The following is a 15144-nucleotide window of genomic DNA, read 5'->3' as shown; positions in this document are numbered from 1 at the left end:
AGTCATTCCCATACAAATTAAAAAGAAGGGGTGCTAAATGCATTGTTCTGCTCAAAATGATTAGTTTTTCAGATGTCCATGCTTGTTCCTTTTCCGATATCTATCATCTCCTGCTTTGAAGCCCTAAATCTCAAAAATTAAAATTTATACCATCTTTGTTCTTTCTTTGTTTTGGTCCTCCTCCCCTCTCTGCACAAGCCCTTCCCGCCTGCCATACTTCCCATCCTGAACCAAACTTACCTCCTGTCTGAGTGATGACTTGTATGTCACCTGAAAGTGGACCATCTCCAATTGAGGTAAAAGCCAGGACTTTGACAGAATATGTTTTCTGGGGCACTAAGTTGCCAATAGTAGTGATTTGGCTGTCAGCTACATTGTGTTTCATCCAGTTGTTCACATGTTGAGTGGGATCCATTGTATAATAAACTCTATATCCTTGGATCTGTCCATTCGGCTCTTCAGGTTCCTTCCACTGTACCAAAATGGTGGTAGAACTCAACATTCTTGCCTGGACATCCCTTGGGGCACTGGATGGCGCTTGCTCTGAGGTCTGCGTCAGCACAGGTTCGCTGGGAGGCCCCCGCCCAATGTTATTGACAGCAACAACCCTGAATTCATAATCCGAGTAGGGACTTAGTCCAGCGACACTGTAGCGTGTGGTCGCCACTCCATCAATTTCTTTGTAAGGTTCCTCAGAGTTTTTAGGTTTATGCTGAATTATGTAATAAGAAACAGGCTCAGGGTTCCCAGAGTCCCACGTCAGTGTGATGCTTGTAGCTGTGCTCTCAGTCACTACAGGAGTTCCTGGAGGTTTGGGTAAGGCTTGGATGGGGGAAGATAAAAGACAATGACTACCCATCATCCCTAGAATGTTTCAAGAATCTATAAACTCTACTATGAAAATGACAGGATTATGTGTCTACTGAAGATTTAATTAAATGAAACTACAGCAAAGAGTAGTTTTCTGAGTGGCCAGGAAGTACAGTAAAACATACATAGGTGACACAAATACTGCTTCACTAGAAGGGCTTGATAGCATATTTTTAGGCTTGTATCCAAATCCTCTACTCATTAGCTAAGTGATCCTGCCTGCATTCCTTAACCTCTCTTTGCTTTAATTTCCGCATGTGAAAATGGGAAAAACATTATTATTTAAGTTATATTCTACAGCTGTATGTAACTGTATTTCATGGGTTTGCTGTGAAGATTAATGAGCCAATCCACTAAGATTCTTAGAATGTATCTGGAACTCACACAAAACCTTAGTATTAGCTGCAGTTATTACTATTATTATACCAAAAGCTTGGCCAATTAGCCCCTTGCCCCAGTAAATAAACGGTAAAACTGAAATACCAATAAACATTGAAAAGAACAAAATGTGGAATACACTAAAAGGAAATTAAATTGCTATGAAAGAATAGCATCTATATTGTTGTAAGACATAGTTCCATTACTAAAAATTTTCTTGTAAATAAACGAACCAAAAATTTTAAGGTGCAAAAGAATAGAGATTCCAAATCAATGTTTTATTCTTAATATTTAAAATTGCTGAAGGAACTAAATTAAGGCACATTCATGAACCACTTTTTAAGGTATTTTATTGTCATATTAATATGCATTCTATATTCCACATCAGAAATATCTGATGTAGCTACGCAACAAATATTTGCAATAAAATCCATCTTTTTAGAGGTCTAATTGTTTCTTTTTGGCAGAAGAATACAAATAAAAATACTACTAATTAAAAATACAAACTGTCTGCCTTGCTGACCTCATATTCAAGTGCCTTATTCTAAACAATGATTCTGAAAGGCAGTGATATTAGGGTAGGAAGGGGCATTCTAATAGTTGTCTCTTTAGAGAAATCCCAAAGGGTAACATTCATATAATCAGCCCTTTAGTGTCCCTGTTTCCTTGTTAACAGAAAGGCAAGAAGTATAACACCCTCTAGAATGGCAGCTGTTCAAGAGCAGCAAACTCGTACTTCTGACTTGCTGTAAAATCGTGAATGCCTAGAATGCTGCCTGGCACTCGGTAAGCTTTTAATGAGAATTGTTAAACAGTTAACTGAATAAATGAGTCGGCACCTATTCTTCTCACTCTCTTCAACCCGTTCTTTTGTTTTGATTTATTTTAATTTGCCATTAAGATTCACCCTTATGTTTTATTTGTTTATTTTTGAGGTGGAAATCACAGGGAAGTGACACGAGTCAGGAAAACAAAGACAAGAAGGTGAACAAAATATTAGTTGAAAGTGGCCCCTGCTTTTGAATTCTTAAAGGTCTTCAGCAAACCTTCAAATATTTAAAGCTGAAATGGTAATTATAAAAAAGGTGATTCAATATTTACACACTACTCAAAGAACTACAGAATGATAATATTTTGCCAAGGGAATTTACTGAAAATAATAATAAAATTAAATTTGTTTAAATATTCTGGCCTGGCATTTTTCAAGGCTCTGTGTGATCCAGATTTCCCCTACATGTCTTTCTGAACTTTCAAAGCAAATACAAATATTGCTAATTAAAGTTGTGCTCACTGATATTTAGCTGACATTATCAGTTTCACTAAGTCACATTTATTGTACAGTACAGGTTTTATATCTGTAACGTACAGATAAATACATGTGTGCTTATTATGTTAAGTTTATACAACACAACATTATTTCACACAATTATAAATATTGACAATGTGTACCTTTGTTCTCATGTCATTAGTTTTATATAGCACATATTTGATATATATGCTTGGTTAGAGATACGACACCAGTTATAACATGTGTATTGCATTTTCTAAGATCACATCTAAGAATGGCAGCTTTTTAAGAGTAGCAAACTCATACTTCTCTGACTTGCTGCTGAATTCCGAATGCCTACAACTTTGCCTAGGAAAGGAAGATAATTTGTGTTCATTTTGCAATAGTTCTAGCCATTTGCAGAAAACTTAAGTTGCCCTATGTTTGATTCAATTTGCAAACACTTTCTCAAATTCTATAAATACTGGGAAAAAAACAAACAAACTGGTATCCTCACATGCTTGTACTCTTTTTCTCTTTGGTTCAAAAATATTCATGTAATACGGTACTTGGGTGATATTTAGTCTGTTTTCTAAAGGAAAGAATATTTCTTGAGCACTCATCTATGCAAGGTGAAAGATAAAACTAAAACAGAATATACTACTACTTGCCTCTTGATTTCTAACAGTAGGGCCTGCCAAAAAGTTAAATCATCTATTATTAGACTATGTTGATTTCAACTTTTTTCTTCTTTTTCCTTTGTATTTAGAAATTTTAAGCATTTATTAATGCTCATATTGACTTTTCTTGGGGTTCTTATCAAGGTTCTGTTCTAGTATGTAGACTGTACACATCAGTCCCACCATAATGGTTGACCATGTCTAAAATTCCTAGTTCTGTCTGGTTAGTGCCTGGGCCTCCATGAACTGTCTTTTAATATTTTGATGATTATCTCTACATAGGCTGCCAGATACTTCCAAGAAAAAATCCGCCTATCTAAGCTTATGCATCTTATATAATACCACAGATATGATTAGGTTATACACACATTTAAAACTCTGAATAATGAATTATTTTAGATTTTCAAGGATGGGCTTCCTAGAGGCATTAATCACTTGGCTTAAGCGTACCCAGATCCTCAAAGCATGATCCATTGAGCATACCTTTGACAGTGATCTGTGCTATTGCTTCAATGACACCCAGTGTCGACATAGCAACACAGGTGTAATTTGCTGACTGTCTTACATCATTCAGTTCTAGCACATTTCTTCCTATTGGCATATCATCTTCAGGTGTCAGATCTTCTGCCCCCAACATCCACTTTACATAAGGCATTGGTGACCCCACGGCCACACAGGTGATATTAACGCTTCCACCTGGCATGATTTCATGATTAGTGGGTGGGATAGAGAATCTTGGTGGGACACGGCGAACTGGAACAAAACACAAGGGAAATGATAACATATACAAGGCAAGAAAAAGTGGATTATTAAACACATGACATGCACCGTACAGACACGATTCAACAATTGAAACATATTGTGGATTGTCCAAAAACAAAACATAAAGAAAAACTGTGGATAATACAGACCATACAAGTATGGTGTGTGTATACACAGAATTATTTAGTTTAGTCATTGATATCTTAGACACACTCATACAAAAGTTGATTCAGACCTACAAGGGCCCCACAAAAAACTATCTACAAACTAACAATACACAAACATCATGCATAAGATAAACACAAAAACATATACATGCAGGCATATAACAATGATTCTATGCAGGCATGTATATGCAGAAAAGGGAGCTGGAAGGTCACCAGCATGTTTAAGTTGAGTATCAAAACCAACTTCAGTGCTGTGCACTTCCAGTTGATGTGAATGTAGGTGTGGGACCACACTGTCACATCCCAGCCCTGGAAAACATCACCTACAGTACACTGAAAGTGCACTTTATGTTTTCAGATTCATAGTGGATGCAGCCTCAAGACCTCACACTAACACTGGAACAAACACAGAAATGTATATACATATTGATTTGCAGTCACAGAAGAAGAAACAGGCTAACACCAGTAGAGATACTGGATTGGGTCATGCAAGGCATGCACAAGATGGAATCTCAAGGCCCGTGCTAAGGATATTGAAAGAATGGCTGGAATCCAAGACAGCAATGACAGCAGAAGAAGTAATGGGGCAATAGAAATAAACACGAAAGGGGGAGGTAAAGTATAATGATTGAAATACAGAGATGTAGGGGATGACAGGGTTGAAAGATAGATTAGGCTCAAGTTGTTAAAGGTAAAGATTTCAAATTCAGAAAAAGAGATGGGTGTTTCACATACAGGATTCCATTCAATTCATATCTAAGGTAAAACAACATAAATGACAACAAAATCTTTTAAAAGGCTTTTTATGCCCACATTCAAATTGAGAGACATTGGGAAAACATACAGCAGGACATGACATTAAGAGAAGAGATCATATTAAAGCAACATAACACAGAAAAATTACCAAGCAATTAAAGTTCAGTGTTCCTGCTTCAGATAATTTGCAGGTTTATGTGTGTTTAAGTAAATGCGTTTTGGATGTGATACAAGGAGAAGGTGAGAGAGAAATTGGTTTCAGCTGGGGCTTTCACTGGCAAAACGTCATACCATAAGAATTTGAGCTCTAGAGGGTAATCTTTAGGAGCACACCTTAAATACATTTAATAAAGTGATTTTAAAAATTATAAATAAACTGATAAATAACCTCATAACCCCAAGAAGAAGATAAGTAATTCTGTCTGAAAACTTTTTGGCTGCACTTAAAGTCAAGATAAACCTCCGCTGATTTGAGATGGCTCACTGCAATGGCCTCATGGGTGAATGACAGTCATGGGAGAAGAAGAGAAAGCTAAGCATGCCTCCTGCAGTCAATTCACAGAAGTTACACAAAGCAAGCAGGAGCCAGTGTAGACTCTGAGGTATCAAAGAACATATCAAGAAAAATGGAGGAGAGTTTAGTCTTCATGCTTGGGATTAGGGGAGAAACTAGAAAAAGTCATTCTATGGGCAGCAGGCATCCTTATAAGACAGAAATTAAAGGCGGGGTGGGAGACGGGGAGAGTGGAGCAGGAAGGAAAGCAGGAACACTGACCAAGTTAACTGGACTTTAGAGAGTTAAGTGTTACCAGTTACCATGCACCCAGGTACATTCTGTCCCATCATGCACCACAGTTAGATACCACCAGCAAGCACCAGAAGCCATGGCCAGGGCATTCTCTGCTAAAACATACCATTAACCAAAAGAAGAACACAATGCAGCTACATTCATTTCATTTGTATTCTTTGTTATTGGTTTAATTAATAGTTTTGTAAGGTGGGTAAAAAGTAAAAAACACACCAACCTTCTCGCAGCTCTGAGGGATGTAGGGGGTTTGATGCAGAACACAATGAAATGAGGAAAGGAGAAAAACAAGGGAAACACAGAGAGAGTAAAAAGGCCATATCAAGGCTTTCAACTGCTACTTGAACATCTTTATTCGCTCTAGTTCATCCTTTCTACCTCAGCTGGAAAAGTTAGCAATATCTCACAGACTACCATGGTATTAGAAACAATAGCTAGCATCATTTTGAAATTTTCCATGGAAGAAGGTACACATGCCTCATGCAGCAAGGGAGGTCACTATTGTGGAAAAAGGATCAAGGGACTTTCAAAGAATTTAGAGAAGAAACGGCTTTCTTCATATTTCCCCACCCCAGACTCCATAAAAAGAAAGGAGAGAAAAACATCCCCAGGGAAACAAAATTACCTCTAACAAAAATTTCAAAATCAAGCTAGGTATTTCCTTAAGGGAACCCATCCTATTATAACTTAAAGCCCTCTCAGTCTTTAATTTAATCCCACCCCCACCCATGCCTTCGTGGTTATTCACAGATATGTAGACCAAGAATAAGAACACTTCCACTAGACAAAAATAACTACAGGAACTGGCTTTGAGAACTCTCGGGAAGTGGAAGTACTTCATTCTAGTTGAGTGGAAAGGCATAGCCATTCATAAGCTCAAAATTTAATCATTTCTATTACTTCATGAGAACATATGAATGTATCCTTATAATTCATTCTTGTCTCAAGGACAACTCACGTTACTATTTAAAATACAGTTTTCCATGGCAATCAAAACACTAAACATTTCGGTAAGTCTTAACAATTCAAAAAAGGTGTACGTATGTGCACATATATGAATACACATGTGTGTATATATATATATAATACTATGTGTTTATAATTAAGAAAGTATACAAAGAAAGAAATACAACTGTGCTATTTGCATGTAGCATTTATAGAGTTAGCAGCTTTATCCTTACAGTTTCAGCAGCAGGGGTCATGAAGACATAAACACCTTTATGCTTGGAATTGCACAGAGAACTGATTAGTAGCACACCAAGCAATTATTTCAGGGGTTTAATAAGGAAACAGAAGAGAAACAACAGAAAAAAAAGAGAAAGAAAAAGAAGAAAACCTCAAACAAATGCAAAGCACAGTTCAATCAATGCAGCAAAAATAGAAACCAAGATGTAAAAATGCAAATATACTTACAAACTTCAAGCCTCGGGATAGGTTATACTCAAGAGTTGTCTTTTGGAGTTAAACAACATATTTTAAATTTTTAACTTTTCTATTTACTAACTTGTTTCCGCTACTGTCACTATTACCAAATCAGCTTGTTAACGACTAATATAACGACACGGACCCTGCGGCGTCTCAACTCCCCCTGAGCCTGAATGAAGAAGCGATGCCAGGGTTATGTCATTCCTACCTCTGACATATAAATTGGCAGGAGCGGAATAGCGAGTGCCCGCGCTGTTGGTGGCAACACACTCATATTTTCCTTGGTCAGACTCTTCACTCTGCTCAATCTGAAGAGCTCCTGTAAGGATATAAAATATATTGCCAAAGAGATGATCAGAGAAGGCTTTCTCAGTTCAGAAAGCTAAACCTCTTAACAATATGAAAAGCCCTGCAAAGCGAAGGTCCACTCAACGTCGATTCAATCTCTTGCTAAGTTGCACAGACAGAAAATGATGCGATGAGAAAAACATACAGAGATTATTTTTTTTACATCATCAATGCTAGCATTAGAAAACAATATCTCTTTTCCCAAGCAAGACTTCTAGTCATAATTAACACTCTTATTTCCTAGACTAATAAAATGAAGATGGGTGAGACTGCTTCAAGGAAGTATGGCTTTTAAATAAAACAAAAGATTAATTTTTGGTTTTGTTTTGTTTCATTTTGGTACCAAAAGTGGCGCAAAAGATAGGTACGCACAAAAAAAACCAGGCTGGGTTTTCAAGAAAGTCTTCTGCTGAAGAAAGCCAAAAATACGCAGCGAGCACAAAAAGGCTGCACAAAGCAAAAAATTAAAATTAGTCATTATAAATTATCAAAATATCACTTAAAGAAACAAAACTCCCTTAAGACATGCAGATTTTTAAGAAAAGAAAGACAGTTTTCCACGACTTACAATCATTTATTACGTTTGCTGAAAAACAAAGAGCAGTTGAATTAGAAGATTTTTAAAAAGTTAAAAGGCATGGCCTGTGCCACAAGGAAGAGCCAACCAACCACTGCTTGAGGACCCTGAGATGGATCCCCTAAGACACCCATCAAAATCCACCAGTGGGATTAGCAGTGTGGTGTCACAAAACCCCGAGAAAAATACAAAACAAGAATTACAAAAGAAATGCACACTGAGTCAAAGTATGAAAAACCAGCAATACCACATACCACCAAGAATACTGAGCACCTTTTGTTTCCATAGCCTGAAGGACGGAAGATCCAAAAATCCGGAGACGAGTAATCCAAGAAAAAAAGAAGTGGGGAAAAAAGCATTGCTGTCAGATTGGAGACGAGTGGGATCAGGTGGAAAGGGGAGTCATTCTTTGACTTTTAAGACATTAAGAGAAAAAAGAATTGAAGAACAAAAGCAAAAACCTTTTGAAAGATAAAGACAAAAAGCAGATGCTCCAGGGTGTCCTCTGCATGTCTGCCACTGTTCCCCAGACCACCTTGGCTTTGGTCCAGAACAAGAACAGCTAAGGAAGAAAAAAAATGATCTTTTTTTTTCTCCGGTTGGACAAAAAAAAAGGAAAAAGAAGAAAAAAAAAAGAAAAAGGAAAAAGGAAGAAGAAGAAAAGGAAAAAAAGAGGGACAGATGGTACGCTGTGACTGGTCTGTGGTCTAAAGACCTGGATATGCTTTCTTTGAAGCATATCACAACTTAAATAATCATTTTCATAAAGAAAGAAATGAACAAAACAAAGAGAGAAAGAAAAAGGAAAGGAAAGTTCACAATATGAGAGTCACTGATCATAACCAAACAGTACAAAGGAAAAAAAAAAAAAAGTTGATGGACATTATCGGAATGATACTGAAAACAGGACAAAGATGAGAGGGATGAAAGGACAGAAAGAATGAGTAAGATCATTCTGTGAACGTTAGTTCAGCACTCTTACCTCTTATTGGTGTACCACCTGGGTGGATAATATGAATGCAAATAAGATTAGAAAGAAGAAGCATTAGTACGAGAAGAAGGAGGCTAGGGCTGGGGAGAAGAATTAAATTAGATTTACAGAATTAAATAAGGTCTTAAAAGAAACTTGAATTACTATATTGGTAAAACAGGAATATATTAGATAGTATTATTAGATCATAAAAAACAAGTTGCATTATACCACAGAGGGTAAAGACCGCAATAGGCAGCATTGCCTTTCTCAGAGAAGCAACTGAGTTCTCAGGTCTGGGGTCATATAGGGTTAGAATTGTATCTTATATGCCTCATATCTCTTAAAAAACACTAGACAATATTTTTCAAGACATAGTTTAGGGAAACACTGGCTAATCTATTTAAGTATATATATAGATATGCATATATATATATACTGTGATAGGAAACGCTAGAGACTAACTAGAAACAAACACTATTGATTGGATATCTTATACTACTTGCTATGCTACATTGGTGTGCCATAACTTGTGTACTATTTAATTTTTCTACACAGTGTTCTTACGATAACAGTTCTGTGGAGGTGTGTGTGGGCGCCACTACAGAGATCTGGTGTCTACACTGACAGTTAGTAAAATGCATGCCATGCATTTTATTAATAATAATAATAATATTCTGGATATGGAAATTAGTGGGGTTGAAGTGCGCTTCAGAACTAAGCACTTACCAATAGATTCTGGAGATTTAAATACGGAGAGAAGAAAGACAGCATAAAAATATTATTATATTCCTTATAATTTGGTACAAATTTTTCAGAGTTAAAGCTTTATATACTAAATCATCTATGTTACATGTGAATAATTAATTCTTTATTTACAATAACAGAATGCTAATCTACACAATTCTGCTGACAACAAGCAAAAGAGGCAGTTAACAAGACGCTTTAACATCACAGGACAGGTCAAAAGCTGAGAATTCTGGGAAGACAGGCAGTTAAACAACTTAGAATTCTATACCAATATTACTACCAATGTCAAAGTAAACAGCTTATTATTATATGTCCCTGTGAAATTACCTAGGGACAGGCTCTAAAATTTAAGAAATTTAGAATTATCTCTACTTTTAATCTAAGAGAGCAAAGGCATAAACTTGGGATGGGAATGGGAAAAGGAGAAAAGGGTAAAGAGAGAGAGAAAACAGCAAAAGCTGGAGTCTACACCAAAAGCAGACTTCTGTAGATCCAGTCACTGGAGGGTTCAAAAACCTTGATGGGCGCACACTACTGTGGCTAATGTGTAGAAAATGTTCACTCACAATGACATTATCATAGTATTAATAAAAATCCCCTCCTTTTACTGGTAAAGACTTAAAAAAAATACATCTGGTTACTCATGAGATAACGTTTCTGTGTTTGATGTATTAGTGAAAAGAAAGCAGATGTGCCCAGACTTACTAAACTTTGGTACTTTGATGAGTTCAAATGTAGAAAAGACAGCAGAAAACATACTTTAATAAAATTGAATCATTTTAGGGTTTAACATGAACATTTTGTTTTTTAATGGATACAACCATTGGAACTCCTTGCAAGTTCTGAATGAAGTCCAATGTTGAAATAAATTTGTTTCAAAAGAAAACAGAGAAAGAAGAAAGAGAGAGGAGAAAATGGATCCATCAAATACTGCGAAAAAGCAGTAAATTAAAAAATTATCAAAAATACAGTCACAGCAGTGAGCAATGTGGATTAAACAGAAGCTGCAAAACACACAGAGAAAAGGAGAAAGACAGACTCTGAAACAGGCTATGACATCACAAACATGGACCACCCATTAAGTAACAGAGAAAGAGAAGAGGGAGAAAAATCAGTACCTAGAAATAAAAAATAAATAAAATTAAAATTAAAAATAAAGAGAGAGAAAAATTAAAAAAAAATTCTCTAGGAGTTAGTAGAAACAGTAACAAGACCCTACCTGATCGTAACTGCTTAATACGACCATTGTTGTTGCTTGTGTCCACGGGTAAGAAATCTTTAAACCAAGTGATTTCTGGATCCGGATTACCACTGGCTGCACAAAGCATGGTGGCCGTGCGAGTACGCTCAACCACCTTCAACTGTGGGCCCATGTCAATGGTAGGGAAGCCCCTGGGAATTTGATCTTCTGCAAGACAAAAGGTGATAGAAACATTCAGTTAGTAAGTCAGATGCTCCAAATTCAAGAGATTCCCCAGAAATGTCTCTTTACCTTATTCAGTGCTTGTTGAGAACCTAACACAAACCAGGCACTAATAAATTAGAACGCAGTCACAATGCTGTTACTGATCAGAAGAGTAAACAGTCTACGTAAGAGGCGAACAGACTAACACAGAACTCAGATGGGGCTGACTACGATGAAGGGATGCAGTGAGAGCAAAGAGGGAGAAATAGTTATAACATTTGTGCTTGAGATCAGTGAGTAGAGGAAGCTTTGATTTAAAGTTGGCATTTAGGAAAGAGCACAATCGGCCAAGTCACAAAAAGGGGAGAAGGAGATTTTAGAAAGATCCGGGAATGTCACAAGTGTAAGCATCGAGGTAGGAAAGGTTTTGCTGAGAGAAGCATGGAAGCCAGCAGTGCCAGCGTGGAGAGTGCATGGGGAACAAGCGGAAGCTGGATCATGCTATATCTTTCAAAGCTGGTATGTTTTTCTTGTAACTCTATTTTCCCACACAAGCATAAGGTTCAACCCAAATTGATTACTTTGTAAGAGTTTCAATTAACCGGAAAATTGTCTGAGGTTGCTTTACAAAAGAAGAGCAAAAGCAACTCCTTTGAATGGCACAAAAGCACATGTTCCTTACAGGGATAAGAGAATGCTTTCTTCCATCCCAAAGACCTGCACCATTTTCAGTAATTAAAAAGTTGCAATTCCTAAATTTTGAATCTCCAACTCACGCAAAATTCACTTCTTGCTACCCACATCAAAACTGTTCCAGATCCTAGCTCTTGAGAAATTAAAGTCGCTTAAATCCCACAATCATGCTCCGCACTGATAACTGACATCGCCGGCTCTTCTAGCCAGGATTAGAAAGGTGTGTTCTATCTAAGCATTGAAGGAATTTTACTTAGATGGGTGGCAATTATCCAAATTAGAACATGGCCATTTGTTTGAAGATCATGAATGTTTTAAATTATACTTTAAGTTCTAGGGTACATGTGCACAATGTGCAGGTTTGTTACATATGTACACATGTGCCATGTTGGTGTCCTTCACTCATTAACTCGTGATGATGAAATATTTTTACTTCCAATTGAGTCTGGCATTGATTTAATCAATACCCCCTCACAGCCACTGATAAATTTTCATAAGCCACCAATTCTAAAATGACTGGAAAGCATAAACAGCAGCGAGGAAAACATCAGATATCATCAGATCTGGCATATCGCTTCTCCCTGGATGCCTCCTACAAGCTCCAGTATAATCCCTGAATCCACAGTTGATGGTGAATCTTACCGAGGTTATGTTACAATTTCTAATGAAGAAGCTCCATTTTGATGCCTCCACCGTGTTGTCAGTCAACAGTACATGTTCTCCAATTCTTTCCCTCTGGAGCCGAGCGGTAAACGCAGTCTCTCAAACCTCACTAGCAAAGTCCTTTTCAATCAGGTCTCATTTTCCTCAGCCTCTTAGGGATTGCCTCTCTCATAGGAAATTTTTCTTCCGCCCACATTGAAATTCTCACCACTTCCCAGACAAATCATGTCTGCTGGGTACTCTATGCCTCTAGGAAGCCATGCAGCCAAAGTCACCTTCTTTGTAAATCTTTTCCAAATCCTCTCAAACATATTTCATTCTTTCCTCCTCAGAGCTACCATAGCAGCGGCTACTCAAATCCACTGTCTTGTACTTATTAACTCGCAATTTTATCCCTCCACACCAGGAGTTCCTCCATGTCTCATCTGTATTCTGCTCCTTCGCCATCACGCTAGCCTGGGTTTCCAGATTTTAAGAGAAACTCCAGTGATTCCCGAGCCTAAGTATGAATATATATCAGTGACTGTTTAAAAATATATATATATCCTACTATGCAGAACTTCTGGTAGAGAGACAACCAGAAAAATAGTTAAGGACCGGAGAGATTTTGAATGCGAATGGTGAAAGAATGTAAGATGCTACCAAAGATTAAAGCTCCCAAGAAAGAGAAATTTCACTGAACAACAGGTGCAGTTATTGTAAGATAAAATTGATGGACTATTAAGGAAAAGTGTAGACTCTGGCTCTCCTGCTGGGTAGGGTAGAAAGTATATATTTTTCACTAACACAGTCTGTGAAAGACCAAAGGAAGCTGAGGCAAGTTTGATTTGCCACCTGATTCATGACAGAATACCTTCCTATCAGACCAGGTAGTTAGGACTGGGTACTAAAGACACTTATAAAAATAATTAACTGCAATGAGCTAAACTTCACTTAAGTTGAAAGATGTGGCTCATTTGTGGAAGCAGTAATATGTTGTTTTTGTGAATGTTTACACATCATCAGCCAAGCAGAGGTCTACAGTAGATAAGTGTCAGGAACAGTAGTTAAAAATTGAATTTCAAGGCTCCAAGAGAAAGTTAAAAATTAAAAGTGGGATGCAAATCAGGCTATGCTGGTTTTAATAATCTATTCCACTTGAATTTCATCAGGCTGTTCTTTATGTCTTTAAAGGTTTTGCCAATATATTTACATCAACAACATAGTTCTGATGTTGTATGGGGGAAAAAACAGCAGAAAGATCAATAGCTGTTATACCACACACATTATATTATTAAATAGCTCACTTGGCAGCTATTGACACAAAGTGCTTCAAAGGATAAAAGTAATTTACCTCAAGTGCTCCAAAGCCAACTATACCGCCTTCATAGAAATGAGTTTCTGAAAAAGCTCTTAGATTTTGTTGTTGTTATGTTCCATTTTTAAAGCAACCAACTTAGGTTAATCAAAAATTATCATGGGATTCCTGAGTGGTTTCTGTATGTCCTAGGACACTGTATCTCTCCCATGGTGTTTAAGCACCAGTTACATTTGCCTGCATAAATATTGCTCTGCTAGTCATTACTTTTCTTCTACAAGTTCATCTCTCAGAAGAACTGAGCCAATATTCAGTGCTGATCAGTGGCAAGTACCAAAGGCTTAAGAATTGTTGAGCCACTTACTAAAGGCTCTTACCAAAGAAATCTAGATTTAATAACCGTTTATAAGAAATAAAGTCCTCACCTTGGGGATAGCCAACAAAATTGACTTATGCCCTCCTGAAAAGCGGTCTAATACATTTTCATGACCTTTCTTTTCCTTCCTGGCTCATAAAGAACACTCCAGAGCCCCCTTTTCATATACACGAGTGCACAACAAAGATAATCTTTGTTGCATACTAATGGGACAGAAAATGTAAAGAGCGTTCCTTTCTTATTTTTAATAAGGGTAATTAAATTCTATCCATCCCCCCTTTGCACAGAATCTCTTTGAATGCACTTTCTTCATTAAATTTTCATGAGAAACATCACAATGTAACAGATTCAAATAGCGAGAGCCGTTACACGTTGACAGTTGTGGCTTGTTTCCAATTTGACTGTCAGGTATTTGGCAATAAAACTCAGTATTCAACATAAAACAAACTGTAGAAATAATGAAATTTCTAATTGGAATGCTTATCTCCGTGGGTGTAGTTTAGAAGATGTTAATTGCTTTTTTCTTCATCCTCTACATTTATTAGTGATTTATATAAAACTGCCTTGACCATTTGATAACATCAATTTTGACAGCTCCTCAAATGTGTGGTACCAGAAACTTGGGAATCAAATCAATATCCTTAATACCTTAACCACACAAACTTTCACAGGAAAAAGCAGCTAGCAAAAATTAACAAACTGTCAATATGCTAGTAGCTTTAAACTTTTACATGAGGTGAAAAGAAAAACATTTTGTCCTATTCATTAATGTGCTCATTAAGCTTTAAAGTGCCTTACTTATCACTGTTCCATATTAATATTCAATCATGCAGAATTAGCTACTAATTCATCAACAATTTAAATCAGACTTGACCTTCACAAAGCCATTTGGTCTGTCATTTTGAGAGGCCATTAAAGGGCAGATTACTACATACTTGTGCTTAGTGAATCATAG

General features: G+C 37.0%; 1 protein-coding gene across 1 annotated transcript in view; it reads right to left on the bottom strand.

Moving 5' to 3' along the window:
* PTPRD (protein tyrosine phosphatase, receptor type D) overlaps positions 1-15144 on the bottom strand; it is a 550091-nt gene that overhangs the window by 203937 nt on the left and 331010 nt on the right. The window contains exons 5-10 of the mRNA XM_025359514.1: positions 10975-11163; positions 9735-9743; positions 7319-7429; positions 5906-5917; positions 3679-3948; positions 241-822 (exon numbers count right to left, since the gene is read on the bottom strand). Of these exons, the coding sequence (XP_025215299.1) occupies positions 241-822; positions 3679-3948; positions 5906-5917; positions 7319-7429; positions 9735-9743; positions 10975-11163 (1173 nt within the window). The remainder of the gene's footprint in view (positions 1-240; positions 823-3678; positions 3949-5905; positions 5918-7318; positions 7430-9734; positions 9744-10974; positions 11164-15144) is intronic.

The sequence above is a fragment of the Theropithecus gelada genome, chromosome 15 (assembly GCF_003255815.1).
Source record: "Theropithecus gelada isolate Dixy chromosome 15, Tgel_1.0, whole genome shotgun sequence".
NCBI classification, from domain to species: domain Eukaryota; kingdom Metazoa; phylum Chordata; class Mammalia; order Primates; family Cercopithecidae; genus Theropithecus; species Theropithecus gelada.
This window is presented reverse-complemented; position numbering and strand designations above follow the sequence as displayed.